A 14108-nucleotide genomic window follows, 5' to 3' on the forward strand; every position below is an offset into this window, starting at 1 on the left:
AATGTGCAGAGGAGGCCTTTTAGGTAATAATTACTGCAAGTAAAATTTAATTTAATAACTAAATAATTTTTTGTAGTATTACGGTCATCTTAGGGTATTTCTTTACTGGCCTCTCAGCAAATTGTTTATTTACCAGCTCGACATGTGCGAGCACGCTGCCTGCATATGGATCATATTCCCGCTTTGCCTGACTACAAAGCACATTTGCCTATATTTCACAATTAGTTAACAGCTCAGGGATTAAGGGTAGATTTGACAGTGCAGTGCTGCAATCTGCTGTTGTGTCTCTTTAGCACTGAGAGGATCAGAGAAATAGCCAGCGAGCATCTGTTTCTGCACTTGTTTTATTTCTCTCTCCGGCTTTCTTTCCTTAATCTCTCTTCATGCATCTTTCTTGTCACCCCCCCACCCACCCACCCACCCGGAGAGCGAGAGCGGAAAGCAGTATCAATCACTGTTAACTGACTGACCACTGTCTGTTGGTGGTACTAAATGGATCCCCACAATTGAATAGAGGCCTAAGTGTGTGGTAAATGCTCTCAATGGGTAAATGAATTTGCGGGTTAACTCGCTCTAAGAGCGTTTCAATAAGGCAAAATAATAAAAACACCTACAGCACATATTTTTCTTTTGATATATTAAAAACAAAGTCCAGCTGAAAATCTTAAGTCTCGCATTCATCACCGCAGGCCCGGAGTACGAAAAGAAAGCAGCCGAGCGTAACCCAAACACAATCCAGCTTTATTTTCCTCATATAGATTTGACTGTACACAGTTCAGACCATTACACAGAAGGCATAAATGAATAAATTCAGTGCTCTCTTTTACATCTTTTTCAAAGACACATGGCAATAATAAATAGCGCTCATGAAACAAGACGATCAACACGTTTTCAAACTGTACAAAATTTACAGCAATTAAGATGCAAAGTTTGGAGGCAACACAGACTGAATGAAACTGTCGTGGTAATATGTTTGTTATTTCATTTTACTGTGAAACTTCGATAAAAGCTCAAACATTACACTGTAATTACGGTGCACTCATCCTGGGGGTAACAGATGTTTACTCATGGTTGATGTGAGTTATAGACTGCATCCCTTTTTTAACTGTCACATAATGAACAATTGTAATGTTTTACAGTAGCTCAGTAATTTAAAACGAATGTTTTGATCTCGAGTACACTATTCTTCTTTCAAAACTTTGTCCACGTTGCTTCCAACTGTCATTTCTAAGTGATAAATGAAATAATCAAATATGAGATCTTCCTAAATTTGTTTGTTTTTTCTGTAATACATTTATTCTTCGTTGTATTGGAATTTAACTAACTCTAATACATCTAAATGTTACCCCCGTGTTACACTTTATATAGTTTTAATTTTATCAACCAAATAATTACGCTGTAATTTCAGAGCTGTAATCTCGAGTTTCTCTGAATAGTGTCACTTTGTATTTCTTTATTTGCTTTCTGGTATTGAAAACACTCGTTTTTTCCCTCTTTTCCTTGTTTTTTTTTTTTAACAAAAGAAGTACCCACATGAATAAGACTTTGTTTCTCTTTTGAAGCAGAGATCAAATCTGAATGATGGTTCCTGCATGCTCAGCAGGTCAAGAATCAGAAACACCGAATCGTTCCACTGTTTCAGTTGTTGTGGGTCTTTAAAGATGCAGCTGTGGGAAATGCATCGGCCCGGCAGTCGTGCCAGCACTGACGCTAAAGCATCAGCCCTGAATGTGGGGGACTATCGGTAATCCCTCTGACATGCAGGCCAGGCAGTGGGAGAACAGGCTGACGACATATCTGGGGTCAGTAAGTAGGTTGATAGCAGGCAAAGCTGCACTGAGTAGATTACCAAGAGGCGCCTGGATCAGACTGAAGAAACTCAAGAGAGTTTTTATCTGTGTTCCTGCTTGTTAGCATTTTAAGTGTCAAATTTATGTTTGCTTTTCAATGTGCATACAAATGGATAAGATGCGGGGCGTGTTTAGCGGTTAGAACTGAATATTTCCAAACCGTATACATGTCTTGACTTTGCCTTAAACGTATAAGCTTTTTATTCCTGGCGAGTCTGTGTCTGAGATAATTTAATACTGACGGACGTCTGCTTCCAGACCAGCTTTTACACAGATGACAACAAGTCAAGCACCTATAAATATAGAAGAGAGATCTGCTTTGTAGCAAACAGTGATCGCCCTCATTCAAAGAGGGGAGACATAAACTTCTAATGAACAGACAGACGGACAGAGGAAAGGACGGGCAGACCAACAGTCATCTATTTCCTAATAAGTTGTAAGTTTGAGCACTATGTTAAAAACAAAAAAAGCATCAGCGTGGTTCAAAATTAACACTTGTGCCACTCTTTTTTTGTAAATTTCTCTCCCAATGAAACACTGTTTTTTGCCTTGTGCATACGTCTCTCCTCCTTTTCTCTGCTCTCCCCACATTCCTGTCCACACGTGTAGAGAGACGAGGAGAGTAAAGTGCATCGCCAATGTAAAGGCTTGGATGTGGCTGTACGGCAGTCCTGCTCAGTATGAATGAGAAGCATGCAGGTGACTCCTGGGTTTCGTAGGGACTTTGATCTGGATTGTGTCGCCCTAATGTTGTGTGGTTGATTTCAAGGGATGAGACGTTTCCCGATCTCCCCTGTGAGCATTACTCCACCGATATATTTGAGATCCGGTCTCACTTTCAGAGAGTGAACGAACAAAATAACGTGTAAAAAACGATCGTATGATGCAGTGTTGACTCATTCTGTGTGGAGGCATTCTGCGCTGCTTCTGCTCAGACTACATATCTCAACCCGATGGCTACCTCACCAACTACGACTGCTGCGGGACTCTCCCTTCTCCTCTTCGCCCAACATCGCACCCGAAACATACCAGCAGTGGACCGTGGAGAGCGATAGAAAGAAATGTAAAAAGCCTTCTGAGTCCACTTTGATGTATCCCCACAGTACTTTTTTTTTTTTACCATGTCTGAGACTCAAAACTGGGAATGGTCCATCTCGTCCAGCCATGAGGCGGGGCTGGTGGGGAAGTCAGGGTATCCCGTACTGCTCCCTGTGGAGAGGTCTGAGGTCGGGCCTCCTGCCATGGCCCTCAGAGCCTGTCCCACACCACCCGGTCCCCCCTGTGCCACCAGGCTGTCCATGTTGAAGCTCAGGTTGTTGAGGAGAGGAGTGTGGCCGGGCAGAGAGGCGATGGAGGAGGGCGACTGGGGGAGACCGTAAGGGCTTCCCGCTCGGATGTCGTGGTAGGGCTGTCCCGCCGCGTCGACGGAGAAGCCGCCATTCAGCGTGTTGGTCACATCGCCGACGCTCCCGTAAAGCCCATTGGCGTGGCCGAGATCTGACAGGACCTGGTCGTCTGCAGAGGAGAAACCGTCACTTAGCACGAGGAGTGTAAAAACTTTGAGACATCAACAGCGCCGTCACCTGTGCGAGCATTATACAGTTGTTATATTTCAATACAGTTAAGTGCTTTTACAAGTCAGATTTATTGTGGCAGATTTCATGGAGGTACAGTAAATGGACGAGCCACGGAAGCCTTTGAAACGCTTTTCGGTTCTCTTAGCGAGAAAGTGAGAAAGGATGCTCTTTCTGCTTCATCTCTAACCGAGCAATTACTGCAGCACAAAATATTTGTTTCCATCTCGTCCCTCCCCTGGGTGGCTTCAATAACAACAACGCCCCAGAGCGCTTTCTCTCTAATTGACTAAAAGCCTCACATGCTTTATAGAGTTTCTGTCACCATGTTTTCATTTCTCATAAAAATAGCCTTCTTTGGCTTGAGGACTTTTATGACTACCAAAAACGGGGTGTGCAAACATTAAATAACATGGCATGTCTAAAACGCCGTTTGCATCCCACTAAGGACCCTCTCTCTTTTCCAATAAGCTCCATCATGGTGACAAACAGAGGCAGGAGGATGCGTCAGCAGCCACAGGGATGTGTGACGGGAATGTGAAATGAGAATGCCATTTTGGATTTGCCCGACTGCGACGCCACACGTTGATGAATGCTAGAAAACAAATGAAACGCCACAAAGACACTTCCAATTGCCGCGGCGCTCGTGTCATTTAGCAGCTTCTAGGCTCCCTCGATCCCATTAGCACGGCAGCATGACTGACAATTCCCTTCAGGCATCTCACTTTTAAGCAATAAAAGCTGCATACCTCTGAAGCTCAGCTCGCTGTCGCTGAGTCCTGCGTCGTCAGCTGAGCTCTCCTTCTCCACTTTAGTTCCTCCTCGGCTGCGTTTGACACTTTTATAAAACTGAGTCCAGCGATGCCGCCCTGCGTCTTTCTTCAGACGCTTTTCCTTCGCTCGCCGGTTCTGAAACCAAACCTGTGGAACATTGTATTTATCGTTAAGTGCAAATGAAATTATGAAACACTCTCTGAAACATTATCTCCAACTAATAATAAATGACAACAGGAACGATACGTTCTTAGTCTGACTTCAGCCTCGGCCTTTGTTTGATGCAATATAGCGTCACTCTTTATAAATGTGTTTATTTGCAACCTGAGCTTTTAAATGAACAAATAAACTCATCAAATTTTAATTATCTCACAACAGTCGACACCAGAAATTTTAGGTAGGAAAACAAACGCATGACACTAAAGTGAATATGTGAAAAAATGTAAGCTTTGCACATGGATTCTCAATAAGATCTGATCTTTTTAGCTCTGAAACACTGTAAAATACTAAATATGCTCATTTAAATTTAAAATTCAAGTAAAATGCATGTGAATTATGTTGTTTCCAAATATGTATTTGCTTTTTAACATTTTTATCAGCACTTGAGAGGCCGGGATTCAGTGATTCCAAAGTAACTTGGTTCATTACAAAAACTCGATCCCCAGTGAGTCAGCTTTCTCAGGGACCTGCAGGATATAGCCAAAATACTCTACCTGCACCACTCTCATGTCTAACCCCGTCTCCGATGACAGCTGCTCTCTGACGTGGCGTGCAGGCTTCGGCGAGTTTTTGTAGGCACTTTTGAGGGTCTCCAGCTGTTTGGCGGTGATGGTGGTCCTTGGTCTCTTGGTCCCTGCCTCTGAATCATCTGAAAACACCACACACACGAGCGTGAGTGACTTCTTCCTAGATTTGTCATGTTGCCTCAGCAGGCACTGCTCTCAGGCCTTCACAATGAGCGTGTCTGTGCTCAGTGAAGTGAATGGTCATGTATAGAAGTGTATTATTGTCCTTGTGCATCTGTCCCACTCCCACAGCAGAGGACATAAATCTATTCACTGCCGGAGGAATGGAGTGATTGGAACAGCACCATATAAGAGCATTGCTTCACTTTGCATAATCAATCAGAGATGCATGGACATCTGAGGAGAGAGGGAGGGAGCGAAGCAGCACACACCCACAAACAAACAACACAGATCCACCGGCAGGAATCGTATTACCGCTTTGCACCGTGAATGCAACTTTATCCATGATTCATAGTGTTGTGATTCTGGTGTAGTTAAGTGAAGTCATCAGCACTAAACCAGGTGGATAAAAACTGCTAAGAGTTATTGAAACATATCTTTTTTCATATTTTCAGTAAACGCTCGTTGTAGCCTAACATCGAATACTCCTGCACACCTACCATTTTGTTTGGCGGCCTCGTAATCCACCTTGCACACCAGCCTCCCGTCTTCCATGAGGTAAAACTCGTCCCCGGTGGCCAGCTGTCTGCTGCACATGATGCAGGCGAAGCAGTGCAGGTGATAAACAAAGTCCTGCGCCTTCCGCACAACCTGTGTCGGCGGGATGCCCTGCTGACACGATGCACATTTTGTACCAAAACGTCTGCGGGAAAACATGAAGGAGCGAGAGAGAGAGAGACGCCATTAAAAAAATTTGTAAAACGCCGGCAGGGTGGATTGATGGAAAGTGTGCGAGCAGCTGAGATTAAAATTTCACACACTACATGACTATTTCTTCATCTGCAGCCAAGAATGATGGCACAGTGTCTGTATTAATAGGAACTCCAGCTGCTGAGGAGGGAAAAACCATCCCTGGAATGTGTTTCTGTTAACGGTAGATCTGCCAGCAGACTGATAGATGGACAGGATCAGTGCACTGTGTGGGTTTGAGTGTGCATCTGCATGTTTGCATGTTTATGTGATTGCAGATGAACTACTGACAGCTCTAGATGAGGAGGAGGAAGAGTAAAAAGAGAACAAGAAAAGGAGGAGGAGGAGGAGGAGGGGTCCTCACAGTAAAGACACCCTGAGGAGAACCAATAAAACACTGACTCAGGAGAGGCTTTAAATCACAGCACAGACACACAAAAATAAAAAGAGCAAGGTGAGGCCTCCAAATCACCTCTGGGAAGCAAACACCAGCAAAGCTATGTGTATGTATTATTTAGTATGTGTGTGTGTGTGTGTGTGTGTGTGCGTTTGAACATGCTACAGCCCCCACCAGCACTGCCCCCTGGGTCACCTAACACAGTTAGCTCCCAGTGAGACTCCGGAGCTCTTTAGGTCTCTTTCTAGCTTTGAGCATTAAAACCTTTCAAACATGATTTGGTAAAAAGCCCCAACATGCCGATCGTGTTATGGATAAAAGTCAAACTCAATTTTCTCCTGCAATGCCTCAAACATCCAATTGTTGAAAGAATAAATGGCAACTAGACTGTGAAATAAAGGGATTTTTAATCTTGCCTACAGTGTGACAGAGCTGCCACTACACTGGGAATCAGGCAAACTGTGCTCATTATGAGGGCAACCAACATCACACATGTTCAGTCAGAACAAAGAGGAAAACAGAGCAGCGACCATCAACGTCCAACACAAGCAAACACACCTGCAAGCTGTGTTTCTGTTGTTCCTCATAAATTAGGGGAAAGTGGTGAATGTGTATTATTAAATAATTAAAGGTAAAAAGACAAAGGTTGGCCTAATATACATGTATGGTACAATGTTATATTGCTAGCATTTTAACCGTGTTAGCAAACGGAAACCAGTCGGTTGCAATACTAAATACACCGGAACTATTACAGGTCACAGTCGGATTTTTGTCAAGGAAAATTGTAATATTTGTTAGTGCTGCCCTGGAGAAAGGCTGGGACAGTGCTCACTCTGCAGGAAACGATCCACGCGGATGGTAAGGGGAGAAAGCAAAGGAAGAAGCGCACTTACTTGAAGAAATCCTCCTTGCAGTAGACGCTTCCTGCCCGGGAGAAACATTTGTCCGCCAGCGGTGTCTGGCAGTCGGCGCACTTGAGGCACTTGGAGTGCCAGTGTCTGTCCAGCACCTTCAGGATGAACTTGTCCAGGATGTGCTGACTACAGCCTGCACACTGAGGGATCTCTGTGACGGAAACAAGAGCAGTCCCGCATAGTTAACAGAGAAGCAAAGAGGCAAAGAGAAATAAGCGCTTTACGCGAACGAAATTCATTTAGTTTTACCTTTACAAAAACAACAACAAAAAATTAAATTACATTCATGGTGACGGAGAATTGTTTCGCACATTAAAGCAGGTCTTCGGGGTTTCCCCTAAATCTGCAAGTCTGTAGTTTAGCTTTAAAACCCGAATCAGACAATAAACTCGGGTTTCACTCATATTTCCGTGTAGATATAATAACAATGAAATCTGGAAGTATAAGATTATGTGCATGGATGTTTATTTTCTAAAGGCCCGTCATTGTAACAAACACCGTGACGTGGTATCATATCGGTTTCATTTTTTTAAAATGTTATTTATTTTGCTTCTGTTTATATATTTATTTTATTTTATTACGACTTATTTTGATGTTGCTATCACAGCTAAACAGGACAAAAAATATATAAATTGCGCGTATTTGTATGTTTTGTCAAAATGTCCGTCTCTGTCCAAGGTGCTGAACTCGGAGCTGTTCGCTTGTAGGGCGAAAATAATTTTCTGACGAAATATTGATTTTTGTTTCTCTTAATTTCGTTAGCCAGATCTAGTTTGACCCTAATTAATCTCCTAATGATTTTATGGGAAGCATGGTGGCAACCAGTGTTAGAAGGTGAGGCGGTTTCTGGATGTAAATCAGGGTCAAGGGGAGATTAAATTTAATTTTTGTGAATGTAAAAAAAAGAAATGGAAAAAAGGTGTCTTGGCACACCACACGTGCTCATTCAGAGGCAGATATTAGCAATTAAATTTGGCATCGATGATAAACTACAGGTAAGCTGCACATTTCAAGACATCTTAAAAAGCGAAATAAAATCAAAACATAATTTCTTTCAAAACAAAAACCAATTTTCTGTCAAAGTAGCACATTTATAGAGATCAAACAGCATATTTTTTATCATAGTTTTTATATTTTAATATTTGTATTTGTAACATTTTTATTATTACAGTAACTCCTACTCCTTCTATTAAATTAAAGATTGTAAAAGTCCACCTGCAATGCTCCATAAACTAACATCACGTCAGCATTTGTCTTTAAAGACCTTTAGACTGTTTTTATTCTCGGCCTGTCTTTGTCACACATCTGCATGATGCTACACGACGAGAAAAAACTGTAAAAGAACAAAACAAAAAAACATACTGAGAAAAAACAAGTGACCGGGGCCGGAAACCACCATGAAGCTAAGACACCCACACATCACAACCTTTTTGCTGTGGAGAGAAAACATATCGGCCGTGAAATCATCTTACAATAACCGTGTAAGCGCCGGGTGCCTCATGCGTAATCCCCACACACAATACTGCGTGCAAAACCAAGCTCACTGACTGCACCGTGGAGGCGAGGACACGCACATTTTAGAGGGTTTTTTTAATGTACTACTCTTAGTACCTTTGGCGTTTCTGTGATTTTAATTTTAATTTCAAGGAGGAGAAATAAAAAAAAATCGTTTTATTTTCAGTATTCATTCGTTTATTTTGCGAAGAGTAAGAACAGATAACCTCATCGAAATATTCGGTCCTTATTACAGAAGCTTAAAAAACCCAGTGCGCACACTGTTACACACAGGGGAACATTCCGGCACAGACACAGCTTGGACTGGCTTTGTGTCTCCTCGGTGGCGAAGTAATTCTCATAGAAAGGATAGAAGAAGGCAGTGAAATTATTATGAGAGGTGGCCTGTGTCTCGGACTTTAAAATGGGAAAGCGTTTTAAATATCCAGAGATAAGTGGTGGGTGGGTGAAGCCGAGCGGGATGGCTTTGGAGAGAGAAGTGGTGCTGAAAGGAAAGCAGCACGATTCTTGGCAACGACAGGGCGTTCGCCATCCAGCTTCAGTGTGTGTGTGTGTGTGTGTGTGTGTGTGTGTGTGTGTGTGTGTGTGTGTGTGTGTGTGTGTGAGAGAGAGAGAGAGAGAGAGAGAGAGTAAACCTCGTGTATTCAGGAGGTCTTCTTCATATCTTATTATCTGTTGCCACCACTCTTCACCACGTGCAGTCTCATCGCTTTGCTCATTTCACACAGCGGGTGAAACACACTTTCAGACTCTTTTAGCAGGGGTGTTGTTTAGAAGAAGAAACGAAAGGAGGAGGAGGAAGAAGAAGAAGAAGTGCACTCTGGCAGCCGTCGGTTGTCAAGCGATTTGTGTTAATTAAACGTGAAGTAAACACTCTATATCAACGACTAATAGCCTGCAGGTTAAGGTGTGGGTGTAATTGCCCTGAGTCAGCAGAGGACTGTGTGTGTGATATAAAATGCTCAGATATATTCTGCTTTGCTTTTATTCCTGAAATAATCCAGGTTTAAATCCAGGATGCCTGCTGGCTCTGCAGGGGGCTGAGTGGCAGGATCTTTATCCAATCTTTTAATCTGTCTCGATTTATAAAATTAAAGAGCATAAGCCCACCATATAGAGGCTTCCCCCCAGTTGGTGAGGTTTAAATACTTCACTGAACAGGCTGGAAGTCTTAGATGACTCTTGTCATATTTCACCGTTGTTTACGGTTTAATGTGAAAAACCTGAAAGATTACCCTCAATTTTGTTATATAGTTTTAGCCATTTGTTAACAGATTTCAAACCTTGAATGTGCGTCTTTAAATGTGCATCATGAGTATTTTGAAAACAGAGCAGTCCAGTAATTTCGCTCGACGTTATCCCGTTCTGTTGTGGATTATTTTTGACGTTACCCTATTAGACCCGGTCCATCTGTACATTGTTACTAACTGGCATATTAAATAATTAGGTCAGAACAGAAATGTATCCAGTTGCACTTAGACCTTGATTGCGCGAACAGATTGTAAAAAGAAAGAAAGAAAAGGTTTGGCACAGATTAACAGGAGAACAGATGTAAGGCATTTCTCGCCTTTGATGCTGGAAGGTAGAAAATACGTTGATACATCGATAATTAACTACTAAATATCTGCCCTTATCCTCAATAATAATAATAATAATAATAATAATAATAATAATAATAATTTCACTTTTATTAGTGCTTAAATTGTAATAAATAAAAGTGTTTCAAGCTATTTAATTCGACCCAGTGATGAGTGTCAGTCAAAGTCAGTGTGTTTGTCTGATGGGTGATGACAACTGCGCCTGATCTCTTGACCATGCAGACTCTTTTACAAATTAACAGCTGGGAGGCTCCGTGTGAGCCCAGCAACCTGACGGGGGAAGTTAGAGGCCAAACTAGGGAATCATAAATGTTGCCTTTCACCAGAAATTATTTTTCACCCAGGATGAGTGAAAAATATCACAGTTTGCGCCTCTACTCGCAGCCTAACGCAGAATACGTCTTCGCTATGTGAGGCTGCGAAGATTAATTGGACATGCGGTGGCTGTGAGGCCGTGAAGCAGAATCGTCCACGAGGCGCTTTTGCACCGTGAAATAAAGACTAAGCATGGCACATTAGTGGTGTACGTGACAAACTAAGACTCCCCAATCTCGCTCGGGTTGCTGGAACTAAGCCCCTCTCCCTACAGTCAAATCCCCGCAGCACCGGTTGCGCTCGCCAACCAGTTTCCAGACTGATCGTGGACAGAAGAAGAGGAAGAACAGGAGAAAAAAATGTCTTACGCTGCAGTGGCACTCCGAGAATCTCCGGTAAACTCTTCACAGGACTCTCTGTCGGTAGGACCGCCGCACTTTGCATCATCGTGATCCAAACCGGGAGACAAGCGCACGCACATACACCCGCAAAACGGTGGGCGCACTCCCCCGTCCTGTCTCGTGAAGAAAACAAACAATGATGCTGATGTTGTTGGGCCTTTGTGCGATTTGGAGGCTGATCTCTGTCGCTGTCCCGTCAAGCCTCTATTCCTGTTATTTCCCTATTCCCGGGATGGTGTCCGTGCTGTGCCGTGCCGTGTTGAGCTGTTTTGGAGTGGATCAGACAGGCTGCTTGGTCCATTCAGCGCTGCAGGGGCGGCGGGGCCTGACGTCACCACGGCAGAGGCTGACCGGGAGCCAATAGGAGAGCAGGAAGAGGAGGCCCCCCGAAGGCGGAAAGCATCCTCAATAGGTGTACAAGGAAGAAGGAGAAAGGAGAGGAGCAGGGGAGTCTTACATGCTATATGAGAAAGTCTCTGGAGAGGCGGGGCCTCGCTCCCGTGGAGACCATAAATAGCTCACTGCAGTGGCTTCCGGAGGGTCCCCGGGCAAGCAGGGCTCCTTTAGGAGAGGAGGAGAAGGGACCCGTGTTGCCAGGAAAATTAGAGTTCAGCTACATGTCATTTTACTTTAGAAATGATCCATGAAGCAATAAAAAAGAAAGCGTGTCTGCTGTCCACGCAGATTTCCCTGCGGATCGTCCAGACTACAGTGTTGTTTCTTCAGCACCCACGTCTGTGACCAAATGCGATGCAGAAATGTACTTTTATAGAATATCAGCAGGTGGGATGGCGGCATCAGTCAATTCAATGCAAGTAAACGCATTTTTCTTCATTTTTATTATTTGGTGATGGGATTGATTGGCCCTATAAAACATGCATGTAGGCACCATCACACCTGCAAAGTATCCCTGTAATCTGAGGTCTTACTACAGCTAAGGGTGCAAAAAATAGGGAAAATAATAATAAATGAAGCCACACCACATAAGGAATATTATTGGACACGTCTGAGTCACATTCACAGCACCGTCACCTGTAGCCCTTTTCCCCGGCAGTGGCAGCTCCCGTGCAGCTGCTCTCTCAGTGACAGGTAGGATTAGGAGTCTGGGCGCAGTCCTCCTGACACTGCTCATTTCAAACCCCATCGTCTGAGACTGCTCTCCCGGATAAGATATTCCCTCCGGAGGGCCGCTAGTTCAGGCTAGATGAACTCAATCTTCGCTTCCAATTTACTTCAAGCATGGAAAGAAAAGCACACAGTGGCGCTTTGCCGGTCCGCCTCCAAACCAGTGCAGGTTGTTTCCATCAACTCCAAGTCCGTCTGAGGGTCCCAGGTGATTGTTTGCAGCTCTCTCTCTCTCACACACACACACACACACCACATGTTCAACTAAAACAAAACCAGTAATTTTTCTTTATTTAAAAAAACAAACAATAAGTGAAAGCATTTCTTTTTAGTTTATTTACCACTTGGCTATTTTAGGTGAGTTTTTAGTAGTTCAAGTGTTGTATCAATTCGACGCATTTATACCCTTTAATATCCAACACATATTTGAGATCTTCTGTGATGTGACACAATATTTTGCACTAGTAATAGATCAAAACTAGCGGACTATTTTATTTGGCTTTACAAATATCAGAAAAAGGGGAGAACAAGCTCTGGCAAAGTAAATTTAAGTTGTCGTCATATTATGCGTATTTCCCCCTTTTTGCCCATAAACTGCTTCTAGCTCTGTTTATTATTTATTTATTATTTATTTTTTATAGCCACCCTATGGTGTTTGGACCCACAATCCCCTTCGCCTGTATGTGTGGCGTTTCCAGCTATAATTTAGTAAAATGAAAACGGACATCAGGATGATTAAAAGGCAGGCTGGGATATTATAGGAATTTTATCCGTCCATCCATCCATCCATCCATCCATCAGTAACGTGCACGTGTGGCGAGGGGATCATATGGTCTCACTTTATTTTCATTATACACTTTTCCCCTCAAGATCATTCAATTTATTCGACTATTCAATTACTCTGATTGTTGGAATCGAGGCCCTTTAGCTGTCCTAGAAAACAATGCAGATAAAATGCTCTTAAACTGTCAGCAAAGGGCAACACAATTAGAATAATTGACGGATGCAAATGCAGCGAGAGAGAAGATACGAGCGCGCACATCTGGTTTAGTGGGACAGTAAATGATGAGGTGCGTTTTTCATCTTTAAATGAGATGGCAAAGCAACGTGGCTATTAGTGGACTGAATGATGTGCAAAACAATCCGCATTTGGGGGGTAATCGTTTTGCATTTTACAAATATATGTATGCTGCACACAACCGTTAAAAAATAATAGTAATTGAAGTGTGAAATTACAGAGAAGATATATTTAATGTTATTATCCAAGGGGACTCAAACGGCTTCCGCTCTGTTAAATTTGCCCGGGCAGTCAAATGAAGTTTAATTCGTAAACATTTTTAACACAAATCAGTAAAGATGTTTTTGATTTTTCTATTTTTATGATACATATTTGGAAGGAGGTTATTTATCTAAATGAATGTAATCTTGAGAGGAGGCAGCTCTCGGACAATAACTCAAACAGAGGGCGACTCCTTTGCCACCGCCGTTGACCCAAGCACCTCTAATTAGATCTAATATTTCAGTGGATGAGTTCATTGTCACCAAAGCGCAAATCTGCGATTCACAGATCCATCTTAGTGAGAGCTAGAGTCAGAATATCTTATGTGATCAGGCTTTCATGGAGCGCGATTCATTTGTGGGATGAAAACCTGCAGCAGGCCTGGTTCATAACGAGCCACAACAGAAAAAGCTTCATCTGAGTGTTTATTATTTTTGCGCGTTTAAATGTATTATTTGAATGTTAGTCACACAAACCAAAGTGGATGTCAGCTGAGCACATTTGCACATTTGCCTTGCAATGGTGATAACACGGTTCAGAGCACAGATTCAGTCTGGGTACGATCAAATTCATGCAGAGACTGCGAGCAGAACAAATGCGTTATGTTCCAGTGGCTTCCCTTCATGCAACACTTACACTTTAGAAGTGCGTAAATGTATTCTCGACTTCCAAGACGAATTAGAGCCCAGCGCATCGCGCAGCCCTACCTGG

At 42.9% G+C, this 14108-nt stretch overlaps 1 protein-coding gene across 1 annotated transcript; it reads right to left on the reverse strand.

Moving 5' to 3' along the window:
• Positions 1–720: 720 nt before the first annotated feature.
• lhx4 (LIM homeobox 4) lies at positions 721–11307 on the reverse strand. The gene is made up of 6 exons (XM_084922491.1): positions 10961–11307; positions 7144–7315; positions 5604–5806; positions 4912–5066; positions 4174–4345; positions 721–3365 (listed from the first exon to the last, which is right to left on the reverse strand). Exons 1-6 carry the CDS (start codon positions 11037–11039, stop codon positions 2983–2985), a joined length of 1164 nt encoding a protein of 387 aa, XP_084778617.1. The 5' UTR covers positions 11040–11307; the 3' UTR covers positions 721–2982.
• Between the last annotated feature and the right edge of the window lie 2801 nt (positions 11308–14108).

Source organism: Perissodus microlepis, chromosome 23 (genome assembly GCF_051167445.1).
Source record: "Perissodus microlepis isolate ML-2025 ecotype Zambia chromosome 23, ASM5116744v1, whole genome shotgun sequence".
NCBI lineage: Eukaryota > Metazoa > Chordata > Actinopteri > Cichliformes > Cichlidae > Perissodus > Perissodus microlepis.